General features: G+C 45.1%; 2 protein-coding genes across 9 annotated transcripts in view; one reads left to right on the top strand and one right to left on the bottom strand.

The window, feature by feature from the left end:
• Nucleotides 1-9,078, top strand: part of LOC137532262 (calcium/calmodulin-dependent protein kinase type 1-like) — a 247,196-nt gene extending 238,118 nt beyond the window's left edge. For all 6 annotated transcript variants that reach the window (XM_068252574.1, XM_068252576.1, XM_068252577.1 and 3 more), the window contains one exon: nt 2,731-9,078. In XM_068252574.1, coding sequence (XP_068108675.1) covers nt 2,731-2,834 — 104 coding nt within the window. In that variant the 3' untranslated portion in view covers nt 2,835-9,078. The remainder of the gene's footprint in view (nt 1-2,730) is intronic.
• A 15,140-nt stretch (nt 9,079-24,218) lies between these two features.
• Nucleotides 24,219-27,093, bottom strand: part of LOC137531565 (coiled-coil domain-containing protein 3-like) — a 74,599-nt gene continuing 71,724 nt past the window's right edge. For all 3 annotated transcript variants that reach the window (XM_068251486.1, XM_068251487.1, XM_068251488.1), the window contains exon 4: nt 24,219-25,747. In XM_068251486.1, the coding sequence (XP_068107587.1) occupies nt 25,460-25,747 (288 nt within the window). In that variant the 3' untranslated portion in view covers nt 24,219-25,459. The remainder of the gene's footprint in view (nt 25,748-27,093) is intronic.

The following is a 27,093-nucleotide window of genomic DNA, read 5'->3' as shown; positions in this document are numbered from 1 at the left end:
TGTGAAAAGGAATAGATTTCTCATGTAAAAGGGGGTATCAGCTACTGATTGGGATAAAGTTACATTTTTAGTCGGAGTTTCTCTTTAAGAAGAGTCTAAAAGTTTCCCCAACCCTCTCCCAGCAGATATGTGTTTATTGAAATGAAACCCGCCACGACCACAATTCTGAAAGGGGCGGAGCCAGAACTTAAATTGGCTCTGAACGCGGAAGTATAACGCACCGGATCTCAGGTGGATGCCAGGTGAATTAGCCCCGCATATCCTGCTCTCGCCCCCCTCACTCTGCAGGACGTTCTTCCTCATCCCTAAGGGCTTATTCACACTACAGAGCGCACACACGAACGCGATTTCATGCATGCATTGCCATCGCACGACCATCACACAGAATACACGTAGTGGTGCGCTAGAGCCCAGGCGTAGGCAGCTGTACCCATCCGGAAACGTGTGCTTCAAGCGATAAAATGTTCCCAGACGCGTTACATCATAATACGTGGGAACGCACATCTTTAATGTGAATGGTAACATGAAAGTCTATGGACTTTCGTGTTGCTATGTGGATCGTACACTATGTGCATTGCATCAAAACTGACAGCGCAGCACTTAGTGTGAATGAGCCCTAATGCTTATGTTCAAGATTAGCGTACAGACAGGATCGTTTCTGGAAGATCATAAACAACGATCCATAATAGGCAAGCAGAGTTTGATGATGTCCTTAGATAACCTGAGCTGCGGAGACGTAACGGGCATGACATACGTTGACGCTCACGGCACACTTATGCAGTACAATGAAAGATCGCGTGTGCTTATTGGTTCACTGCACATGACTCACAGCTAATGTATAAAAATCCAATCTTCTTTGGGGTAGACTTTTAGACAATCATCGCATTCGATGGTCATTGAGTATCTTCATTTTCAGGTGATAGTGTAACGATTTTACTAAGATGTGAGACGAACCTCTAGATGTTTAGTGAACATCTGAACATCAGAGTGCAGAGTATGAACATTAACATAAGTTTGTGTTAATATGGAAGGAAGTTCCAAATATGGCTAAGGAAGGTTTGCAGCTGCGCAGAGTGTGTCCTGTCCATCACATGCTCATGGAAGCCAATAGGAAGCTCCTAATGGGATTGACATGCACAACACATCCATGGCACAGCCACGGGGTGCTGTTACACAGTAACCCTTGGTAAACTGGAAGTTTCTCTGTATATAATAGAAAGTGCTAATTTCCTGAGTACTCGCTCTTTTTCTTTCCATCTTGACGTGAGCTTTGCTGTAGCTTTTCTTTGCTTCACGATAGCACAGATCAAGTTTCCGAAGGCTTAACCTAGGTCTGTTTCCTAGTGCTGACTTATGATTGCAATGTAACGCCAAGATCTGCAATTATATTCATATTCTTGCTTTGCTGATGTAACTAAGAATGCTGAAGATACGCACCTTGCATTTCTGACTGAGCTAATACATTTCCCTACCTGCTTGAAAACGTCTATGGTCCACCTCAATCTCTTCTGCGGCTGTGTGAATGTAATGTGGCCCTGATGAAGCACTCCACTTGAGTGCGAAACAGCTGTCGACCTCCATACATGCTTAGCTCTCTCTCCTATGCTTCTGTGTTTTGTATCGCTGGATTGATTTTTAAAAGCATTCAATAAATTGGTGTTTTAATTGGAAGTGCCCAGCCGCTCTTTTCTACAAAGCAACTGTTGATGACCTTGTCTTTTGGGCTTTGAGCACTCCAATTAAGCTTTACTAGCTGACCCTGTGCACCCACCTCTTCTGACTTGTTCCTTGACTGCCTGAAAACGTCTGTGGTCCACCTCGATATCGGTTTGTGGCTGTGTGAATGTAATGCGCTAAGTGCGGTCTTTAGAGGCTGCTGGTGCTGAATGGTGGTTACCAAGGGCAGCCACTTAATTACATTCTTTCAGATATTACACAACTTGCTATTAGTCTGGAAAGAGGAGGGCTGTATTGATTGGGAGCCAGTTAAGCTCTACATCATTGCCCAATGGTTTATAGTAAAATCGAAGTGCAGGAGAAGAGTAGTAGAGTGAGAACGTATTGACGATTTGCATCGTCCTATGAGCAGGCTGGGGGTGGGGCTTTGCCTATGCTGTGTAGTCCAGCTGAGTAGTGCATTTGCAGAACAGGCTTCCCATGTTGTTGGGCATTTGTTAAAGAGGAATTCCAGCCTAAACAAACACACTGTCGTTGAGTTACATTAGCAATGTTAATTAAAATAGATAGGTAATATAATCTCTTACCCACCCTGTTTTAAAAGAACAGGCAAATGTTTGATTTTATGAGGGCAGCCATCTTTTTGGTTGAAAGGAGGTGACAGGGAGCATGAGACACAGTTCCAACTGTCCTGTGTCCTGATCACCCCTCCCAGTTGCTAGGCAACGAGAACAACAACATAGGAAATCCCATCATGCTTTGCACAGCATCAGGGGAAAAATGCCGGGGCAGTTTTCTTTGATGGGGCGGAGCTTAGCATCTTTACAGCTAATAATTAGGCTTGGGTAATAAAAACAAGGTTCTGATGCTGTGAAACTGTGAAAGAATCACCAAGCCTTTTCAGTTCTGCTGAGTAGATTTTTAGTCCGGAGGTTCATTTTCCTGCATTTTGACGTGATCATTTCACATGTGCTTTGCTGTATTTGTTCATCTACAGTAGCTGTCTGCTTGGAGTTAATATATATATTTTTTTCTCTACTCTTGATATTACAGGTTCCCTTTCAGAGAACTGCCAAGACTGCTGTTCTCAGAAAACCCCAGAGAACAACTCTCTCACTTTCACCACCCATCACTGCCCCCAATCCAATCGGGTTTAAGAGTGAGTAAGGAGGTCCTGGGATACTGTGCCACTGGAAGCAACGGAGGCAGCCTTGTTGAAACTTGACCGGGGCTCACCAACTACGGAGGGGGAGACCTTCAAGCAAGGACAGGCCTTACTAATCAAACCAAGGGGGGGTGGGAATGGGCAGAAAGGGTTCCAAAATGAGGAAGAATCAGGCCTATCTGTGCATGTGTGGTCATTCGTGAGCGTGTATGTCTGGTAAGAGACACACAGGCCTGATGGAAAGTTGGCAATGTTTACAGATAATCAAAAAGGGCGTCCTTGTTATTCTTTTTGTAAAATGTTGCCTGCACATGTACGTGGGGATGTTTTTCATTTTTTTTCTTCTGTATCAAGGTATAGACTCTTGCTGCTGTACAATTTGGCTTCCAGTGATGATGCTAGGAAGAGGATGAAGTCACTAAAAGGTTGGGGAAGGACTCCTAGTTGGTTCAAGGACACCAGAGAGTCTCTGTAGCGGAGAACCACCAGGTTGCTCTATTTGAACTTGGTGGACTGTGAAGGAAGTCTTAGAAACAAGGGTCTTCTGCTTAACCCCGTCTGGGAGGCTTCGGCGTCGGTGAAAGTCTTTCTCGTTCTTCCAGGCCTCGGGCATGTTTTCCGCTGTTGTCGCTGTGCATCCTGCGCACTGAAAAAAAAATGTAGTCTTGACAACGGGCAACATTTCAGAAGAAAGTATGCTCTGTACTTGTCGCAAGGCCTTCTGGGTGTTTCTACGGTTTTGATGACTTCGTTTTGTGTCTAGTGGTGGAAAAATAATGCAGAACTTTTTATGTAACTCTTGGGAAATTTGTTATGTTTTTTTATGGTGACGCATCTGCTAAGCCGACCAGTATTACAAAGTCAGACATAGACAGGTAGATACGCTGGACGAGTACTGGTTTCTGGGAATTTATGTAGCTGCGGATCATGGCGTTAAAGGGACACTATCTTAAAATACTGAAAAATAAAACCTTTCATATATAGGTCGTATTTTAGTTGCTTTTTAATTTTCTGTCAACTGTAATATATTTGTGTGCCTAGTGATAGATTAATCATTATATAAACCCTAATACATGAAAAATCAACAACCATCCTTGTTAATTTTTACATTATTTTAAACCTAAATAGAGCATTGACTTTCTGGTGCTAAGAAACCAACCCACACCAACTTCTTTATTAATACAGATGAAGAGGATTGAAAGCGTTAGATGACGTAAATGCAGCACAGTCAGATCATGTTAATGACTATGGGCTGTGCTGTTCTCTTCCCTTTAGGGAGTAAAGAGAGAGAGGACCTACCTCATGAATGTATTCTTAAAAATTTGGCCAGGTGGGGTATGTTATACCGCCTTGACCCACAAAGAAGGTTTACATCAACATCACAGCTCCAGCCGCGGCAAACTACGATGTACGCCAAGCCCGCGGCTGGAGCTTGAACCCAGCCATAGCCAATGGGTGGAGTTTAGAGTTGAACCCACAACCTCATGCTGGGTAGACAGAAGCAGTATCCCTGCACATTCTCATCTTGCTATCATGCATTCTTAAGACGCAAAAATGTTGTCCGTAGGTGAGGCAGGAACTACACAATAGGAAGCATAACGTAGACTTATACTCCAGTATCATAAAAATACAAACTTTGTCAATTTTACATGAAAAAAATAAATACAAAATACTAGTGACTGACACAAATGTAATGCTGTTGATAGTGTCCCTTTAATCATTGAATAATCTAAACAATATGTCAAAGGATGTCTTCAACCGGCTGCAGGTTTCACTCTCTTGAAACAGGTCAATGTTCACCTCATAGGCAGCCAAGATCACCAATAGGAAAATGTTGAATGAGGCAGATTTTATCACTATGGTAACAAGCAGTTGGTTGTCATGGGGCTACTGATGCCTGTTCCCAAACATAACATGAAGATAAGATAGAATAATTGACATCTGCCAGGATGATCTGCTTTCCCATCTGCAGTTGATTTACACGGTCTGGTGCTAAAACAAATCAGATTAGTTTTTGTAACTTCTGACCTTTGTCACCCAATGTGACCGTCAGATTTGATATTTTTTTGTTTTTGTATTTCATTAATTCTGTTATTTGACCCAAGATAAGGTGCTGCAGGAAATCTGCTGTTGTCCCCCTCATCTCTTCTAAACCTATGAGGAGGTATTATAAAGTTTTAATTATCACCATAAAAAGAAAAAAAATTGATACAGTTTTGATTTGTAGTTGTTTAAGGTGGACCTGAACTCAGAACTTCCTCTCTGCTCTAAAAGATATGCAACAGCATAAAAACCTTTAAAGAAAAACATTTTGGTTGCAGCTGATATAAATCTACAGCGTGTCTACTTCCTGCTCTCATGGAAGCAGACAAAAAGTTGACATCCTGTGTTTACAAATTAGCAGCTCTGCCATGGCAGAGAAGAGTCCTGAGCTTACACAGCTGAAGAGATCAAATGACAGTTGTGATTAGCCACAGATGAGGGGGTATTAACCAGACAAAGCTCTAGATACATACAGGGTGAATTTCTATCGGGTTTCCTTCTGTCCTGTGCAAGAGTTCAGGTCCGCTTTAACTTTTCTCTATGTAGTCACCTTCCAGACTCGCACATTTTTCCCAGCGTCTGCATATCGCGCCTTAAACCACTCTCTTCCACTTCAAGAATGCTGTCATCTGTGTCTGGAAAGGGGAAAAAGTCACTTGGTGCGAGATCAGGAGAATAAAGGTGGCCACACACCATACAATTTTTTTAAAATAACTGTTCAATTTAAGAATTGCAATCAATTTTTCTGACTGATTGTAACATTTCAAAAATCTGACCAATGTACCACACACCTATGTTCAATCTTTCCCCAATTATGATAAAAATGATGGGAAACTTGCTTGGGTGTGTATATTAATAAATTGGCAATTTAACACACGATACAATCTTTAGAGAAATTGAAGAAAAATATCTGGCATTCCGGATAGATGAAAAAAATCAAAAACAAAACGGGAAATCCGATCGGATTTTTCAGTCGAATGAAAAAAAAGCTTTCGTTTTTTTTTACCGGGAGATCCGATCATTTTTGGCGAATTGCCGTAAAATCGGATCATTTTATTGTATAGTGTGTGGCCACCTTGCGGATGCCGCAAGATCTCACAGCCACATGCCCTTGCTTTGTCTCCTGCAGATTGAGATGCGTCAGTTGGTGCATTGTCATCATGCTGCTAACCTCAATCTTTTCCATCTCACACTTTAGTCACTTCTGGCACAATCTGTAAAAGAAATAAAGGATATAATGAGTTGATTTTCTCAACATCATGCACTTAGGGACCAATGATGACAATGACAAAATGTCCTCAATCTACTATGATAACTTCCAGGTGATAATTAAAACTTTACGATAGCACCTTGTACAGGGCTTCACATCAGTCACTGCCGAGTAGTAGATGATTGATAAATTATGCTTTGCACATCTGACTACCATCTAATGTCTGTAGGTAGTCGTAGAAGAGATACTGATCTGGCTGTCCCATGTTTTAACTTTTATCGTTTTTATAATCCAATAGAAACTACTTTCAACAAAAAAAGAATGGCCCTTTTACACCTAATGAGTTGGGTTGCTCCCCATTTGCCAAAATGGGACGCTACGCATCACAACGCAACACGTTAAGTGTAAAAGGGCCTTAAATCTCTGATGTGGATCAACCAGGTATGACCCAATATGTTCTATTGATTGAATTTCTTTGGGGCTACATTGGTATTAAATAGAGAGGATTAGTGAGCTGTTTATTTCTCTGACTTGCATGCTGCATACAGTATAATGGGACCAATCAAAATTGTCTGCACCTCCATTTGCCTGACCCAAGTCAGTAAAGTTAGTATCTCATAGTCCAGTGCTGTCCAACTTCATGGACATGGAGGGCCAAGCTCCCGGGGGTCTTTGTCTGGAGGGGGAGGATCCTGTGAACATGTGGTAGCCGGAGGAAGACTAAGGAGACCACTAAGCAATGCAGCCACATCCTGACTTGGGGGGGGCAAGAAAGGGGTGATAGGAGAGGACCGACACCACAATCAGACAAATATGGTCCAGGAGATGGACAGCACTGTCATAGGCCTTTCTCTCTGAGAACGGAATGTGGTCCCCTGTAAGTGGCTTCCCTCAGACCAATGAGCAAATACAGACTGAGATTGGTTTGCTCCTTTTTCCTAAAGTGGTCAAAATCTATGTTAATTTTTACTTTGATGTACGCTGATAACCCATTTTACCCGATCTTCAACTTTATTCCTATGGGCATTTTAATTCGGCTTTAAAAAAAACCAAAAAACTACCAAATATTTAGTTCTACCATAACTTATAGAGATTTGCTCATTCCAAGGCCACCAAAGGCTCCTAGTTTAAGTCATGGGGAAGCCTGATCCAACTTTTTAGATGTTTTTACAAGTTCTGCTGCTAGGAGACGTCCGACCGGCTCACTCGCCTTACTTTCCCCATCCTTTTCCTCTTCTACTGTCAGCATTTCCTAGAATAAATATACGTCATTGTGAACATATTATGGGGAGGTATTTTGGGGCTTTAAAGTAAACCTGAGATGGACCAAAATTAAAAAAATATATATATATCTGGGGTTTCCTCCAGCCCCCTTCAGTTAATCAGTCCCTCGTCGAAGGTGCAGATTGCTCCCTCGCTGCAGGCACAGATTGCTCCCTGCCACGGGAGTATGACTGGGGAGTGCGTGCGGATGGACTGCTCCTGCCTTGACTGGCAGAATTATCGGGCCGCCTAGCAAAGGATCCAGGTGACGGAGGAGGACGCGGAGGGACTGATTAGCTTGAAGGGGGCTGGAGGAAGCCCTAGGTATGTATAATTTTTTTTTTTGTTGTCTCAGGTACCCTTTAAAGTCAGTGCCTTGGCCAGAGTTTCAATGGATAAACCATCCAGAGTCATTTGAAAGCTTATCAATATCTTGTGAGGGTCAATAGACTCCTGGCGGATTTCATAAAATGTATTGAATCTGCTGAGATTAACAAAATATTCATGAGAATGGCCATGACTATAGTTTCTAGATATAAAAATATATAGAATGTAATAACTGCCTTTTGGTTGATCACATGACTTGTACACAATAGGTGACACCCACTGGATTTGGAGTACAGTTGCCGTTGTTAGGTGGCACATCCAGTGGTCAAACACAAGCGGGTTTAAAGGTTCATTTCATGAGGAATGATTGGACTGGGTTAAAGACCAAAACAACTCTTAAAGAACCAAAATTTTATATAGAATATAAACTCTTCAAAAACTGGATTGAATCTAGAATGGGCTTGGTTCTTCCTAAAAATGTTTGGGTGGATTTAATACAGCCCTTGACATTCATGCACCCAAGTGGAGGCCATTTTAGGAAAGCTGTTTGGGGACATCAGGGAACGCCTGTACACACACATTGGATGCTCACCCTAAACTTTCAAGAACAATTGTTTAGGACCGCTACAAGTTAAGGCGTGTACAATCCCTAGCTTAATAATGAAAAAGGAGATTACTAGAGCCCCCTGAAACCATGTCACCTTGGGATGAGGCCTACATTTCATTCCCACAAAGCCAGGCCTGAAGACCAGTAGTTCAACAATTTTTTGTACATACTGTAGGTTGGCTGACATTTTTGTTGTGGACACACCCTCTATTTTACTGTGATGTCATAGCAGGTGCAAATAACTTCCCTTCCCCCAGACACACAGAAGGAACAAGTGTAGGAACAGTTGTTTTAGATATCTTATAGGCAGTAATGACCTGCCATACATTCGCCGCCGGTTTGGCGGGGACTAATCCTCTTTGCACTGCCTCATTGCATAAGCCCATACATTGCTGTAATCAATATTTCATCTGCTGGCTTAGGCCGGCTACCATGAAAGGGATAGGCCAGTTTCTGGACCACGCCATCTACCATGAAAGGGGAGATGCCAGTTTCTGGACCACGCCATCTACCATGAAAGGGATTACGACAGTCTCTGGACCACGCCATCTCGTGACATAAAAGCATGTTTAATGAGGATTTTTTTCTAGATAAAATGAAAATGATTTTATTGGTTTTATACTAAACCTACTGCTGCGGAGGATCTTTGTAAAGCGTAGCGACAGGAGAGGTCACGGGTGGCGGCAAGCAGGTTCAAAGGGGTGGTTTCCTTGGCGATACTAATGTTTAGAACTTGCATTCTTTGTATATGTACATACATGTATAAACAATGTTTTTTTTCTGGAAGCGGTGTCTTGTGAATTATTTCATTGCAGGTTGCGTTTTACCTTTTACCATTAATAATTTACGGTACAATCTCCTTTTTGTAAAACAATGGTGAAGAGGCACCCAGTAGAAATAAAACGAAGTTAAAAACCAAACAACATCGAAGAGAATAAGAGGTGGCTTTCCTCTAAAACGACACAATCTATTTTAGAAAAAAAGATTTGGTTTATTTATTACAGGCAACACGTTTCGTGAGTGCATGCTCACTTCATCAGGTTATTCGGTTTTTAACTTAGAAGTATTCCCACTGGGCGCCTCTTCACCATCATTGTGCTAGCTCCACCTCCCCCTCTTCTTAGAAAGGGTAAATAGTCATAGTCCACAGTGGTCACACCACTTGTGGTACTGCTTCTTTTTTTTCGACCACCCTACATCCAGCAACTCCTGGAGGTTCCAAAGTGGGGACGGGCTTGTATTCTCTGCCTGCTTGTTGTGCTTGGTTGCCCCTTATGCAACCCACCTTTGTGAATATACTTCTTACTTCAAGCTCCTTTTTCCACAAATCAAGTGACACACTGCGCTATTTGGCTCCCATTGTCTCTGTTTCTTTCTCAGGGTGTCCATCACCCACCACCTCTCCGGTTATCCGTTTTGTAAAGGACCACTGAAGTGAACAGGTATAAGGTGGCTGCCATATTTACTTTGCTAATGCAAATTGAATGCAGCTTGGAATAGAGCAAAATCGTATGCAGTTCCTACTGATTTTGATTGGCCTGATTCCAAACTCCTATACAGCTAGAGTTATTGGCATCTCATGGACCATTTCTGCTCATAACGATGAACATAAAGCAGCAGGAACAGCCATACTGTGTCAGGAAAAACGGAACATGTATATAAGTATATATAAAAAGAGAGAACCGAGAGCCAAATATAGTGTAGTAGGTACTAATAAATGGGTAAAATAGAAAAGAGTACAAAGTTATACTCACAAGCCAGGGTTACCTCCAGGCAACCACTGTAATAGGCAGGTGAGGAGATTGTCCTGTCCTCACTCAGGGTTAAGAAGTCACTCTCTGTAGATAGGAAGAACAAGGGGTATCCCCCTCCACCAGGGGTGGATATTATGTCTAGTGTAATGGATAACAGAGGCGCCAAAAGGATCAAATCAATTGTTAAAAAGTTGGGGCGTGTATCGTGACCTTAAGACTGCACTGTGTGTACTCCTGTTAATTATTGCCTGAGGAAGCGGGACTATACCCGTGAAATGCGTTGTGAATATACCCTGGAGTGTACCAATAAATCTACTTTGTTTTTTGAATACACAGCTTGTTGTGTCTGCTTACAGCAGGTAAGTCCACCAACTGCCTCCAAAGCATTTTTAAACTTTTTAACAATTGATTTTATCCTTTTGGCGCCTCTGTTATCCATTACACTATGTATATAAGTAGATAACTACTGGTTCTACTTACATAACACATGTATTGTCCATGTTTTAATTTCAGTGAATTACGGTAGTAAAAAAAGAGAATTCTGTTCCTTGCATTTGCCATTTCGATTCCCATCTGACTGAAGCCAATCCTGATCTCATTTCCTCCCTTACTTTTTTTAATTTCTCCTAGAATCTGCACTGTCCTAGCTAGCTTGCTTTGTAAACAATGAAAGCACAGGCGTAGATCGTATTTCAGCTTCACACTGAACTGCACTGTAGCCAATCAGTGAGGAGCAGGATTGTGGGAGGGGAGATAAGCTTCCCTCTTTATTCGGCAATGGCGAAAATAGAGCCAGGCTGACTGGGATAAGATTTACTACAGCAGAAACATTTCTGAATTAATTGAAGTGCTTGCAATGCAGGGTGAGTTTCCAGCCTATGAGCCTACATGACAAACACAGAGCTGTGGGTAAATGGAATTTGATTTATGGATTTACAGCCGTAAAATCAGATTCCATTTACCCATTGCACTGTGTTTATTATACTGCCAGGAATCTCACCCTGCATTGCAAGCACTCTGATGTATTCAGAAATGTTTCTGCTGTAATAAATCTTCTCAGTCATACATGCTCTATTCTCTTGCCATCAACAAAGAAGGGAGCTTGTCATCGCCCATCCCACATTACTGCTCCTCGTTTATTGGCTGAGCACAGTTCAGTGTGACAGGCTGAGGCTGAAATCTGATCCTGTGCTCACATGTTTAGAAAGCAAGCTAGCTATGACAGGGCAGATTGTAGGAGAAAAGCAAAAAAGAGTAATAAGGGAAGAAATAACATCAGGATTTGGCTTCAGAGTGAATAAAAAAATGGAAACTGCCAGGAACAGAATTCTCTTCAATTTACTATATAAAATTAACTGAAATCAAAATGTGGACAGTACAATACATCTGTTATGTAAGTAGACCAAGTAGTTATCTACTTATATATGTGTTGTTTTTTTCCTGGCATAGTATGGTTGAACCTGCTGCTTTAAAGTGACCCCGAGGTGCTGATGACTGAGAATCGGATATTCTCGGCATCCATGCAAATAGTATGTACCGAATATACTCGTGTATAAGCCGAGGTACCCATTTTCCCCTCAGAAACCAGGAAAAAGTAATTGACTTGCACATAAGCCCAACCCCTAGTATATCCCCTCCACAGTAGCCGGATCTTCCCCCAGTACAAGACAGCCCCCTCCCCACAGCTAGATGTTCCCCAAGGATGATACAGCTGTATGCCAAGAGACTGCGATTGCCATACAGGAAGAATCCCTGATCATTGCACCGCTGACACGTTGGTTTCACGCTCCACTCCACAAGCCAGGGGACACAGGTAGTCTTGTCTTGAGCAGCGCACTCTGTGCACCATGCTGCAGTGAATGGGGGCACAGATACAGCAGGGAGCCAGCTGGCAAGAGCAGGATCACTAGTGCACTATCCTTACACTCCTCTGCCAGTAACAAAACCTGCTCCACTGACTCACATATAAGCCGAGGGGGAAACTGTTCAGCACATTTTTTGTGCTGAAACATTAGGCTTATATGTGAGTATATAAGGTAGTTTGGAAATACAAAGTTTGTTTGACTCAGTTCCCAGCTGCATGCTATTAGCAAGGAAACCAGGAATATCTCGTTGACTATCACTACTGGTGTAAGCATTGCTTCCCTCCATGTGGCAGCTGTAAGCGGTTTGGGCTGTGGAGATCCTCAGTGTCATGGCAATGTTATGGGTCTCTGAAAGTCAGCTGACCTCATGAAACTCACACAGTGTTTTAAAGGGCTTTTACATGGGTAGTTTAACTTACAGTGAACCACCCCCAAAACTGACAGTGTAAAGTTATGTAGCTTCCCAAGCTGAAAGGAGATGTGCTCATTAAGCCTGGCCAGTTAGAGATGTTTTGTCGCAGTACGGACCCAGGGCTGCGGGCTATGGGGATTCGCTGACAGCTTTTTGTGCCCCACCCACTTGCAGTCAAAATAATGCTGAACCAGAAAAGGTGGGCAAACGATTTTCCGGATATCAGCATTATTAACCACTTAAGGACCACAGGCTTTACCCCCATTTCCCCCCACCCCCCTAGTGACTAGACTATTTTTACAAATTAGGCCACTGCAGCTTTAAGGGCTTTCTGCAGTGCCATACAGCTTGGCACAAAAGTGATTTCCTAACCCCCATCCCCCTTTCTGCCCACCAACAGAGCTTTCTGTTGGTGGGCTTTGATCGCTGCTGGAATGTTTTATTTATTTATTTGTTTACTTATTTTAAATAAATTTGTCTTTTTTCTTTTTTTATATTCCCTCCCTCCTCCCGCCAGCCAATCGCAGCGATCGTCTGTCATAGACATTGGCCTATGACAGCAGATCACTCCTGTGCCTCCCCAGGGGACAGCCGAGTGACACGGCTGTCCCTAGTACAGCGCTCTGTACATTGGAAATAGACAGTGGTTTCACCATCTAACAGTCTCCAAGCGGCGATCGCCACTGGGAGACTGATGATGGAGTGGAGCTGTGTCATTGAAGCGGAGATGCGCGCGCATCAGCCTGTGCGATCCCCTGTAAACCTTACCCCCAGGACTTTACGCTAATTGGCGTTGAGTGGTCGGCAAAAGGTTAAAGTGAACTTAAACTTGATGAAAAGCCATCTTCGCTTACCTAGGACTTCTACCGCCCCCCCTGAAGCCACCCTGTGCCCGCGCCGTGACAAACCGATCCTCCAGTCCCCTACAGTGCCCCACTTTTGTTTTCCGAGGCTCAGCCAGTCGATAACCGCGAGTCCTGCACATGCGCGGTATGATATTTTCTTGTATTGTGCAGGGGGATCGAGGACGTGCTCGGCCAGGGCTGCGGGGGAGTGGAGAAGCTCCAGGTAAGTTAAACTGGCTTTTTTCATTGAGTTTAGGTTCACTTTGTCATATATTGCATGGCAATTCTTCTGTCTATGAGATCCAGAACTATTTCTTCCTCACCTCCGTCTCGTACCATAACTTTTACATTTACCTTGTGGGGAGGACGGTCCCATCCCCCTCCTCTGTCACTCTGTGAATTGCTCTGCTTGACTGACGTACTGTATACAAATGGCAGGCAGTGCATTATGAAGCCGTAATCAAGACCGCCGATCCCTGTTCTGTGTTATAAGCCGGACATGTGTTTATTTTCTCTATGAATAAAACGCTTTTTTGTGGTCTTTCCAGAAGCCCACCCAGCACTTTTTATTTGTTTTGCATAGTAACATGCCCAGGAAGTCAAACTGCTTAAAAAAGCCAAAAGTCCTTCAACTTCCACCCCTTCCAATTCTATTATTCTTCTAAAAGTTGGGAACATGAATTCCTCGAAGCGCTCACTAGTCAGGAAGAGGAACTGTTGCAGAAGACATTTGGTTTATGATACCAGAGCTAAGTGGGCTTGGATTCTCAGTAGTGGTCTGTCACTTTGCGGTGCCCCCAATAGAAGTATATTTAGCTAAAACAATAATTGAGTTCTTATCCAATTCAAAGGCTTGGCAAAAGCCATAGAAGATGCTATGGGGCCCAGGTGGTATTAATGTATCCACCAATAACTTTGGTGTTTCTCCACCCTCTGTCTCAGTGCCCATGAATTATGTGCAGTGTTTACTACATAAGTAGAGGAGAAAGTAGAAACCGCTCACCCCAGATAGAGCAGTGCTAGACCAGGGTAGCTAATCCCATGCAAACTTGAAGAACAAAGAAGGTCCGCACAATGCTCCTAAGATCCTTGGTCTTTATTTATGGACGTATCCAAGAAGGTCAACACATAAATCCAGCTGACATGTTTCGGACCAACTGGTCCTTAATCATAGCCAGAGTGCAAATGGTACAAAGCCTCCTATATACCCTCCTCCGATGGGGTGGGTGGCTCCCAGGAACACGCCCAGGGAAACACCCCTAGCCCCACACACAGGAAGGAATACATACAATGTGAAATAAAAGCAAAAATGAACATTACTGCTTGATCCATGGCTAGAAATTGGGTCAAGACAGGAGGCATACAGGCATAACATACATTTTGGTGTTGGATTTGATTGGTATTTTGTATGTTAGAAAAATGATAATAAAAATATAAAAATATATAGAAATAGTAAATTGTACAATTAAAACCATCAAGGAGCAGCGTGTACACAGAAAATGCGGACTTAAGTTAGGAGCGCCAAATCCCAGCGGGAGTTCATGCCTTTTGGGAGCCTAGTGCCCAATCTAAAAATCCATAGAGCCTCCCGGCTCTTGAGCCGTTTGGTTGTGTCACCCCCTCTCTGTGCAGGCAAGACCCTCTCTAAGGCATGAAAGGAGAAAGAGGACATGTCACCTTGGTGGACCTGGCGAAAATGTTTCGCAGCTGAAAACTCAGGTTTAGTCTCCTTAGATGATGTTAAGCCCATCCATGCCCGGAATCCAGATTTTTACCCTTTAGCTAGCAGGACCCACCATGTGGAGACCTTTCAGGAGTTGGTGGAGAGGGACCTGGTTGAGCTGGAGGGGACCCGAAGCCCTGGGAACATAAATAAAGACCAAGGATCTTAGGAGCATTGTGCGGACCTTCTTTGTTCTTCAAGTTTACTACATAAGAATTGGCCAATTAACTCCTATCCGTAGGGTTGGGGCAGGTGGCATTGCTTAACCACTTGAGATTCATAGGTTTACACCACCCCTAGTGAACAGGCTATTTTTTGCTATTTAGGCCACTGCAGCTTTAAGGCCTTGCTGCAGGGCCATACAACTCGGCACACAAGTTATCCCCATTTTCTGCGATCCCCACATGGATGTTTATTTTTTTTTGCAAATATTTTTTTAACTCCGCCCTCCCTCTCCCCGCCAGCCAATCCTAGCAAATGGCTCTCATAGACATTAGCCTATGAGAGCCGATTGCTCTCCTGCCTCTCAGGGGGACAGCTGTGTCACCCGGCTGTCCCCAGTACAGCGCTGCTGTAGATCGCAGTGCTGTACGGTGTTAGATGGCGATCGCCGCTGGGAGTCTGATGAAAGCGCATGTGATCTCCTGCAAAACCCCGCCCCAGGACTTGACGCCGATTTGCGTTAGGCGATCCTGGGGCTGCCGCCGCGTTCATGCCTGTTGGCGTGACGCGGTCGTATAGCAGTTAAGAGTGCCTACATCTGAGGGCCCAATGAAAGTTTTGCTACGGAATCTTTATCGACGCCACGGATTCAATTCACTATTTTCCTCTAGGACATAATTTTTCGTCTTCTGTTTTAAAATAGCTTTTCAGCACTTTGCACTTGAAAAAGTACATGAGAGAGTACATTAATACAATACATTCAACATTCTAGTATTTTTTTGCTTGCTGGTGGCTTTAAGGAAACCTAAACTGAGAGGGATATGGATGTTTCCTTTTAAACAATACCAGTTGCTTGGCACTCCTGACGATCTCTTTTGCTGCAGTAGTGGCTGAATCACACACCTGAAACAAGCATGCAGCTAATCCAGTCTGACTTCAGTCAGAGCACCAGATCTGCATGCTTGTTCAGGGGCTGTGGCTAAAAGTATTAGAGACACAGGATCAGCAGGACTGCCAGGCAACTGGTATTCTTTTTACAGGAAAAATCCAGATACTTCTCAGTTTAGGTTCCCTTTAAAGTAAACTTGTAAGGAAGAAAGTGCCCCTAAGGGGTAATTACCTTGAGAAGGGACAGCCGCTGGATCCTAATGAGGCTTCCCCCATCTTCCTCAGCCAGCCGGATCTAGTCACGAGACCCCCGAACACTGCACAGCCATAATATTTATATGCCCCTGCCTGGAAATGGCCAAGCCGGATCGAGTCCATTCTACTGGTCAGGCACAGATGGCTCGCACCTGCGCAGTACAGCGGACCCAATCGAACTTGCCTATTTCCGCTGGAGCCCATCGGATATCGGCTACTACGCCTGCACACAGCGGGGTGTCCCAGCAATGGATTCCCCCTGGTGAGGAGGATGGGGAAGCCTCTTTAGGATCCAGAGTCTTCCCTCTCTTGAGATAAGTACCCACCAAGGGCACTTTAAAGGGCAATTTATTGATAACGTGTGAAAATATCACAAACAAAGAAGAAATAGTGAATTGATTAAAGGACATAGCCAATATGCAAGTTACTTTTTCATCTAGGAGATCATTTTTCATCTTCTATTTAGAATGACTTTTCAGCACTCTGCAACTAAAAACAAGTAGGTGGAAAAGTATTGTCGAAACTATTTTAAGATTTTCTTGCTGGTGATTCAAAGGGCATTTTAAGTTTAAGTTTGAAAATATCACTTAGGAGAAAACTCAGGAGAAAAAGTGAATTACATATGGGAAATGCTTTCAGCTCACTGGTTGTATATAAAGTTTCTGAATGAAGTCAGACCTGGGATTTGGCAGCCCAGATTACACCATAGGTCGCACTTCCACACGTCTCCAAAGAAATACAATACAGTTTACAGGTGCCCACCAATAATACTATCTTGAATGTAGAGTTGTACCAAATGTATGTAGTAGAAGGATACATTGAGGGAATATACAGGGTGGGGCATTTATGTGGATACACCTTAATAAAATGGGAATGGTTGGTGATATTAACTTCCTGTTTGTGGCACATAAGTATATGTAATGCTGGGCATACACGGCGTCGAGGGAGGCTTATCAAGGCCTGATGGCTCGATTGATAATATCCGACGTGTCCGATCACCGCGGGGATCGATTCTGCACTCGATACCCGTGGGCGGACAATAGTGGCGAATCGAGCGGAAGATAAGAAGCGCTGGCGGGGACGAGCGGGAATCGATCCGGGCGCACGCGCGGACGAGCGGGGATGCGGCGGGAGTTGATCCGGCAGCTAATCGGCCGCCGGATCGACCCGTGTATGCCCAGCATTAGGGGGGAAACTTTTCAAGATGGGTGATGAACATGGTGTCCATTCTGAAGTCGGCCATTTTGAATCCAACTTTTGTTTTTTCAAAAGGAAGAGGGTCGTGTGACACATTAAACTTATTGGGAATTTGGTCTGCTTGGTTTTAAAATAACTTTATTCTTTCATGCAGGGCGTTGGAGTCGGAGTTGGAGCAATTTTGGGTACCCGGAGTTGGAGTTGGATGATTTTGTACAAAATCCACAGCCCTGGTAACTATTAGACTAAGGAGTCGGAGAGTCGGAACCATTTTGGGTACCCGGAGAGAGTTGGTGGTTTCACAAACTGAGAAGTTTGTTTTGGAAGATTTTTGTACCGACTCCACAGCCCTGGTTTCATGAGTTATTTACAAGTTTCTGACCACTTATAAAATGTGTTCAGTGTGCTGCCCATTGTGTTGGATTGTCAATGCAACCATCTTCTCCCACTCTACACACACTGATAGCAACAACGCAGGAGAAATGCAGGCACAGGCTTCCAGTATCTGTAGTTTCAGGTGCTGCACATCTCGTATCTTCACAGCATAGACAATTTCCTTCAGATGACCTTAAAGATAAAAGTCCAAGGGGGTCAGATTGGGAGACCTTGGGGGCCATTTAACTGGCCCATGACGACCGATCCACTTTCCAGGAAACTGTTCATCTAGGAATTCTCGTACCTGACACCCATAATGTGGTGGTGCACCATCTTGCTGGAAAAACTTAGAGAACGTGCCAGCTTCAGTGCATAAAGAGGGAAACACATAATCATGTAGCAATTTCGCTGGCCCCCAAGCCCATCCCTGCCTGTGGCCATGAGACCCGACGCAAGAAGCACCGAGTAGGTGAGCATTAACCCTCGGTTTCCTTCCGCCCGCGACTCTGCAGGGAGGGAAGGAATTTTAGGACTGCGTCCAGCAGCATGCGGCCCGGGCCGTGCAGAGTTTGCTTAGCCCTCGTATTACATAAAAGTGGTACATTTGCATAAACAATTGTATCATTAATGGGACAACCTCAGTCACCAATAACTGGAAACTTACCTAAATGCTCATGTGATGTGGTCCTCAGTCTCTAAGATGTGTCTGGACACACACACACCACCCCACCCCCAACCCCCGGTAAAACTGCTTTCACTGTAGTCCAAGCTACGCTCACCTCCCATGGGTCTTTTCTCTAGAATATGGGGAATGGCAGTGCAGGGTCATTTGTGAGGCTGGATGGCCCACTATGTCACTGACCTCTTCTCCAACCCGCTCCTCAAGGCCTATCAACAGTGCATGTTTTGTAGAAAGCCTGAGCGTTAGCTAATCTCTGCTGAGTCAGATGTGCCGCCAGTATAAGGTAGCCCCGCTGCCTAGTATAGCTAGCCAAATGGGTCTCGAGTAGCCCCCTCCCCAGTATAGCTAGCCAGTGCCCCTAGTATTAGGCATCACCCTTCCACTGTAATGATAGCCAATGCACCCCGTATTAAGCAGTCCCCCCCCACACACACACACACATATATGCAGAACAGCAAGCGGAACATGCTTAACTCAGCAGTCTGCGCCATCAGGACTGCTCTTCGTCTGTCACACACACACAGTCTTATTTTATGGTGCCTTGTAGTGGCCACTAAAGAGCGTAAAATAATTGAGACTGTATGACAGAAAGGGCCAGAGGGATTCCCTCACTGCTCTGCATATGGTTGGGGGAAGAGTCACGGGCACATCCTTAGGGCTGGTGCCTCCCCAGCCTCTGCCTCAGGCTGTCCCTGATGCAGTACTCCACCGTCTAGATTGGGAAGAGAACCAGGAAGAAGAGGCTGCTGCCTATGTTCTGATAAAGACGCACACCTCGATAAAAACCCCAAAGACCATTTTCCGTACTCTACAACTGAAAAATAAGTTATTTTCCTATAGTTGTTTTTTTTTTTTTTTTTTTTAGAAAAGTGGACTCTTCAAAACAGCACTGACCTACTTTTTTAACAGCTTTTGGTTCTTACACAGGAGCTGGGTTTTCCATTAAAAGCAAAAAGGAAAAAACAACCCAATGGATATAGAGAAGAATTTGGGCTTTGGTTTCAGACAAGTATGTGAGACGCTACGCCCAAACCATAGCCATATAATGATAACTGCAGCCTAGAATTTCCCAGCTAACCAGAGGAACGTGTGATACTGCCAGCCTGCAGAACTCCATTCCAGCCCAGAGAGTTCCTCCTCATCAACGTATATCTGCTTCTTCTCCAGCCGCACAATGCCATCTGCTAACGCTCTCTCGCTCTATAATTCAGGCTTTATGCTATTTCTAGACTTTTCAGTTGTACTTCCTGATCCTTATATTAAATTTAAATCTTTTAAAAGCTCAATCGGGCCTAAAGGGCCTTCTGATATAAAATATAACTTTTCCCTAATTGATGTGACTTCACCAGGCCCCCGAGACCACCTGGAAGCTTTTGGGATGCCTTTTTGTTCTACAGTACTTTGCAAACTTCCTAACTTTAGAGATGATGGCCCATATGCAATTTACTTTTTTTCCTGAGTTTTCTCCTAGGACATAATTATTAATCTTCTAGTTATAACGTTTCAGCACTTTGCAATTGAAAAAGTATCAAAACATAGTTGAAAAAGTACTATCAAAATTATTTTGAGTGTTTTCTTGCTTGATGGTGGTGTAAAGGGCATTTTATTAACAAGTTTTAAAATATAACCTAGGAGAAAAATTGAATTGCATGTGGGCTGAGGTATCAGGGCACTTTCTTAGCCAGACAATATTTGAGCACCGCTTCCTGGCACACCCCCAGGCACACTGCTGCCCGATATACCCCCGTTACACCCCAAGTCACACTACTGCCTGCCACACCTCTAGTCACACTCTGTCAGACACACACCCCTGTCACACCTCTAGTCACACTGCTGCCAGACACACACCACTGCCACACCTCTAGTCACACTCTGTCAGACACACACCCCTGTCAAACCTCTAGTCACACTATGCCAGACATACACCACTGCCACACCTCTAGTCACACTATGCCAGACACACACCCCTGTCACACCTCCAGTCACACTGCTGCCAGACATACACCACTGCCACACCTCTAGTCACACTGCTGCCAGACATACACCACTGCCGCCAGACATACACCACTGCCACACCTCTAGTCACACTGCTGCCAGACACACTCCTGCCACACCTCCAGTCACACTGCTGCCAGACACACCTCTGCCACACCTCTAGTCACACTATGCCAGACATACACCACTGCCACACCTCCAGTCACACTGCTGCCAGACACACCCCTGCCACACCTCCAGTCACACTGCTGCCACACTTCGAGTCACACTACTGCCAGACACACACCCCTGTCACACCTCCATTCACCTTGATGCCTGCCATACCTCCAGTCACACTGCTGCCAGACACACCCACCCCTGCCACACCTCCAGTCACACTACTGCCAGACACACCCCTGCCACACCTCCAGTCACACTGCTGCCAGACACACTCCTGCCACACTGCTGCCAGACACACCTCTGCCACACCTCTAGTCACACTATGCCAGACATACACCACTGCCACACCTCTAGTCACACTATGCCAGACACACCCCTGCCACACTGCTGCCAGACACACCCCTGCCACACCTCCAGTCACACTGCTGCCAGACAAACCCCTGCCACACCTCCAGTCACACTGCTGCCAGACACACCTCTGCCACACCTCTAGTCACACTATGCCAGACATACACCACTGCCACACCTCTAGTCACACTATGCCAGACACACCCCTGCCACACCTCCAGTCACACTGCTGCCAGACACACCCCTGCCACACCTCCAGTCACACTACTGCCAGACACACACCCCTGTCACACCTCCATTCACCTTGATGCCTGCCATACCTCCAGTCACACTGCTGCCAGACACACCCACCCCTGCCACACCTCCAGTCAAACTACTGCCAGACACACCCCTGCCACACCTCCGGGCGCACACTGCTGCCAGACACACTCCTGCCACACCTCCAGTCACACTACTGCCAGACACACACCCCTGTCACACCTCCAGTCACACTCCTGCCAGACACACCCCTGCCACACCTCCAGGCACACTGCTGCCAGACACACTCCTGCCAGACACACCTCTGCCACACCTCTAGTCACACTATGCCAGACATACACCACTGCCACACCTCCGGTCACACTATGCCAGACATACACCACTGCCACACCTCCGGTCACACTATGCCAGACATACACCACTGCCACACCTCCAGTCACACTGCTGCCAGACACACCCCTGCCACACCTCCAGTCACACTGCTGCCAGACACACTCCTGCCACACCTCCAGTCACACTGCTGCCAGACACACCCCTGCCACATCTCCAGTCACACTGCTGCCAGACACACCTCTGCCACTCCTCTAGTCACACTATGCCAGACATACACCATTGCCACACCTCTAGTCACACTATGCCAGACACACCCCTGCCACACCTCTAGTCACACTATGCCAGACACACCCCTGCCACACCTCCAGTCACACTGCTGCCAGACACATCCCTGCCACACCTCCAGTCACACTGCTGCCAGACACACCCCTGCCACACCTCGAGTCACACTACTGCCAGACACACACCCCTGTCACACCTCCATTCACCTTGATGCCTGCCATACCTCCAGTCACACTGCTGACAGACACACCTATCCCTGCCACACCTCCAGTCACACTGCTGCCAGACACACCCCTGCCACACCTCCGGTCACACTGCTGCCAGACACACCCCTGCCACACCTCTAGTCACACTGCTGCCAGACACACCCCTGCCACACCTCTAGTCACACTGCTGCCAGACAAAACCTGTATATTCTGCCACAGAAAGTAGGTTTTAAAACATTTATTAATGCTACTCTATTATAACTTATGTAGACTGTTCTGACAGTGTGGAATTTATTTTACTCTTTAGGTGGAACAGAAAGATAGAGGTCTGCTGCAAGTTTAACTTTTTTGTACACAGCACTGTACCTCAAACAGGAAATAGAGCTACAGGAACTAGCAAAATAATAATAATGTTCACGTTCACGTTGTAATTATTTATGGTTTGCCTTTTTTGTACATTTCCAGATGCAAGATATTCCGTTGTACAATTATCAACACAAAACAAAAAGACGTAAAGACATACAGGCTGTGGATAAAACCTACAGAGTACTGTCCACAGCTGTCCCAAACATAGCCGTGCATTTGTACACTTGGGGGCGCTGTGGGTGAGATTCTCTACTGGAGATGCTGTAAACTTGTACCTACCAGCGGTTCATTTCCTTGCGGCTTGTGCCACGCCCACTGCTTCTGCATGGAACCCCCTAAAGCAGCCTTTCTCAAACTTTTTATCCTGGAGGAACCCCTTAAAATCATTTTCGGATCTCAGGGAACACGTGCATTAATGGAGGCGATTTATTTTATGTTAGGATTGGTCATTAAAAGTGGGTGTGGTTAAACATTTTTTTTATTGTAATAGTCTCCATCCCAGGTTTCTCCTTTACAGGACACCCGTCGTGTGGCCTCCTTTGTTGCACTCCTCATTACAGTTGCCCGGCGTTTGGGTGCTTTCTGGCATCCCACATGCCACATTTTATTCATCACCTGTTTAATACACCATAAGTGTCCCATGGCCTTCGCACCAGTGAAGAACAAGGGAAGCTAGAATTCAGCATGGGCAGTGAATGAGTGAAGAGGACATTAAAAAGCTATTTTCCTAATTTTGAAACTTTCTCAACCTGCCAGCTGAGGGAACTCACCACGAAGGGGAAAAATGCCAGAGAGCCCCTGCAAAGTCCTCAAGGAACCCTGGTTGAGAAAGGCTGCCCTAAAGAATAAGTCTAGGGGGCACAATAAGGCCACATTAAAGTAAATCATCAACTTCCAGTAAAAAAAAAATACAAGATAAAATCACAAATGCCTTGAATGAGCAATACAATGTATATACTGTATATATTCCTTATCTTGCAGTCATTATTATATAATCCCATATCTGCAGTTTCCTCTGCTTCTGCTGGCTACATTAGTGTGGAGTATATGCGCCTGTGGTGCCAATATTCTAGGACAGTATGATCTTGTGTATCCATATTCTGTTTCCCTCCCACCTCAACTGACCTCCACTGACCTCTCCCACCTGACTGAAACATAGCCTAACACTAACCTCCCACCCCCCGCATGACTAACACTAACTTTCCACCCCTCCTCCACCCTCCGCATGCCAAATACTAACCTCCCGCCCTTACCCTCCACATGCCAAACACTAGCCTCCCACCCCGCCCCCACCCTCCGCATGCCAAACACTAACCTCCCGCCCCCACCCTCTATATGCCTAACACTAACCTTACGCCCCGCCCCCACCCTCCACATGCCAAATACTAACCATTTACCCCACCCACCGCATGCCAAACACTAACCTCCCACCCCTTCCCCACTTTCCGCATGCCTAACAACAACCTCCCACCCTGTCCCCACCCTCCGCATGCCAAACACTAACCCCTCCCCCCCAACACCACCCTGTGCACACACCCCCTACCACACCCTCCACATGCAAAACACCTAACCACTCACCCCAACCCCACCCTCCACATGCAAAACACTAACCTTCCTTCCTCACCCTACCCAGCCTTCACATGTCAAACACCAACCTCCCACCCGCCCCCACCCTCCGCTTGCCAAAAATCAACCCCCCCACCCTCAGCATGCCAAACCCTAAGCACCCTCCCCAACTCCATTCTCCTCATGCCAAACAATAACTTCCCACCCTCACCCTCTGCATGCCAAACACTAACCTCCACCCTCCAACTCCCTCCACATGCCAAACACTAACCTCCCACCCCTACCCTCCGCATTCCAAATAATGTGCAGGGCCGACGCTACCATAGAGGCAAAGGGGAGATTTTCCCCATAGCACGCGATCACTGCCGCTAACCCCCCACACCCCAGTCTCCTCTGGACTTGTGCTCCCCAGGGCCCTGCAAAGTTTTATTATCATAGCAACTTACCTCTTCAGGTGCAGTGCTCCCTCCAAGCTCTGTCTTCATCCCCACAGATGCGCCTTTTCTCCATGTCCCATCGCATGTCATTACACAGGAACATGCACTGGGTCACTAAGAAGAGGCACCCTTGCAAGGATGAAGATGAGAGCTCACAGACTGCAGCAGGTGACAGCTGAGTTGCTATGCTGACAAAAACAGTGCAGGGGCCCATAAGAAGCACAGTATGGTTGAGGGGGGGAGATCTCGGGGGGGGGGGGGGGGGAGGGTGGTAGCCAGCATGGGGGCCATTGGGGGTAAGTTTGCTGTGAGGGTGGGGGGCAGAGAGGCTCCCCAGGTTAATTTTGCCCCATGGGGCCTCATTGTAGCTTGAACAGGCCCTGACAGGGAGAGCAGTAAGTTCTTACAAGAGGTTCTCCTGCTTGTTTCCACATTCTCTGATGATAATAAATAAAATGTTTCCTGGAATGGGTCTTGTATTATGATTTGTAAATAATGTTCATGGATATGTATGTGAAGGTGCCGGCTAGCACAGAAGAGGAGATAATGGCATCTATACATCTTACTGCTAGAGTCTGTGTACAGTAGAAATGATAAAGAAGCATAACATCAGATTGATCAGCTGATGGATTTGTAAGGCTCTGATTGGCTGTGAATGCTTCTTGCTTCAGCATATGACCACAACCAACGATTCAGAGCCTTACGAGTCTATCACCTGACCTTTGCCCCACTCTTTTCCCTGAAGTTCCAAGTCTACTGTTTGCAGGGTAGTTGCTGCACTTTTCCTTGGATGAAGAACTGGAATGTCTACTGAAGGAATAGAACGATAAAAGATGAGGAGCAGAGAGTAAACAAATTGCATGATAATATGGTTTTCTTTGCTTCCGAACGAGAAAGCAACATGTTAATACTGACAGTAAGTATCCTTATATACTGTAAAGGCCTTTAAGCACCAAAAGTATGAAGGGTCCTGATCTTCTGTCCTTTCAGCCTTCAGTATCTAGTGCCATTTAGTAAGTTTTTACTCCAAAAGATGTTATGTGGTCTTAGACTCTGGGACTAATCCAACCGGTTGCCCGTCGTTTTCTTTGCTGGTCTGGCTGCGGCCTTCTTAGGGTTGACAGTTTTTTCTTCCTCTTCGCTGATATTTTTGTCTTTGTCCGCAAGATGCTTGGAGAGAACTTCCTTCTTGCTGTCCAGTGTAGCCTGACGTAAGGCTCTTTTTAGGTTCTTCACCTTCTCTCGAAGGTGAGCGTTGGCCTTCTCCAAGAAGCGAACCTTTTGGGACAAAGTCTTTGATCTTTCCTCTTCCTCCAGTAAAGCTCTCTGAATGGAATCACACAGCAACTGCAACAAAGTAAAGAAGACAAGATGAAGTCATCATCATCAAGAAAAAGCTCATTTAGAAAAACTCAGACGGAAGAACTGGTATTGTAGACCATTATATCAAAGCAAACTGTAAACTCTCAGGCCTCATTTTGCATTGGGTTCCCCCTGCTTGTTTGACTGGAAAGCTTTGTAAATTTGACAAAAGTAATCAAGGCAAAATGCACAGAGATGGATTGTTTGGCCTAATATAAAACTGCATATAATGTGCATTAAATCTTTATGCAAGCCAGAGATATTAGAGACTTGCTTGTAGCAAAAGTAAAATTAGACCTCCTCAGCCAGATCAGCAGATGGGCTTTGGAAAATAATATAAATACATAAGGATCTACACTATGGGCACCCCTGTTGTTCTAAATGATTGACAGATCTTATGCTGTCTTTGTAGACCTGAGGAAGAGTCATAGACGTCAATTCACCAAGCATTCGGTAATGCTGAAAACAGCGGATTTTACTGATCACTTAGGAAAGTGTCAATTCACCAATTTACCGCATGGAAAGCTGAAATTACTGAGCAGTTAGGTAAATTACCGACGTGTGCAATGAATACCTCAACAAATGTCAGTAAATGTCAATTCACCAAGGTTACAGCATGCGGTAAAACACAGTTCCATTACCGACAGTTCTCTTCTGTCGGTATCAGTGCGAGACTCACAGAACTCACAGATGCAGAGCAGCGAGCAGAGAGATTATGGAACAAAACAAGCTTCCCCTGCCTCCCTTCGGCAGTTTAACCTCTTAAGTTCTTGTTTGAAAATGCAGAGGAGCTAGTGACGGAAATAAGGAGGTAGCGGAGGAAATTACCTAAAATGCTAAGAAAGACTAATGTAGACTACATTCAGAGCAAACAGACAGACGAATGACAGCGCTCAAGGCTGCACCTGCAATGTAAACCAAAAGAGGCAATGCAGAGCTCCACTGGGGCTAAATACATGCCTTGAATGCAAAACAGATGCAAATTATGTACTAATTCTAATCTAAAAATGTGGATGTAGATTAGAAGCAATGAATGCAGCAAGCCACTAGTATACGTATGTTCAAATTGTACAGCAGGAGACATGGCAGCGCTTTCAAACAGAATGCGCAGAGATGTACAGAGGCGCCAGTAGGATAAAAGTCACTAAAATGTTTAAAAATGTTCGGGCTGCGGTGGTGGACCAGCCAACCCAAAACAGACACATGTACTGTCGAAATTCACGTAATACACAATTTTATTCATATACTCCCAATGAAATGCGACTTTTATTTTATATGAATAAAATTGTGTATTACGTGAATTTCGACAGTACATGTGTCTGTTTTGGGTT

Source organism: Hyperolius riggenbachi, chromosome 9, assembly GCF_040937935.1.
Source record: "Hyperolius riggenbachi isolate aHypRig1 chromosome 9, aHypRig1.pri, whole genome shotgun sequence".
Taxonomy (NCBI): Eukaryota; Metazoa; Chordata; class Amphibia; order Anura; family Hyperoliidae; genus Hyperolius; species Hyperolius riggenbachi.
This window is presented reverse-complemented; position numbering and strand designations above follow the sequence as displayed.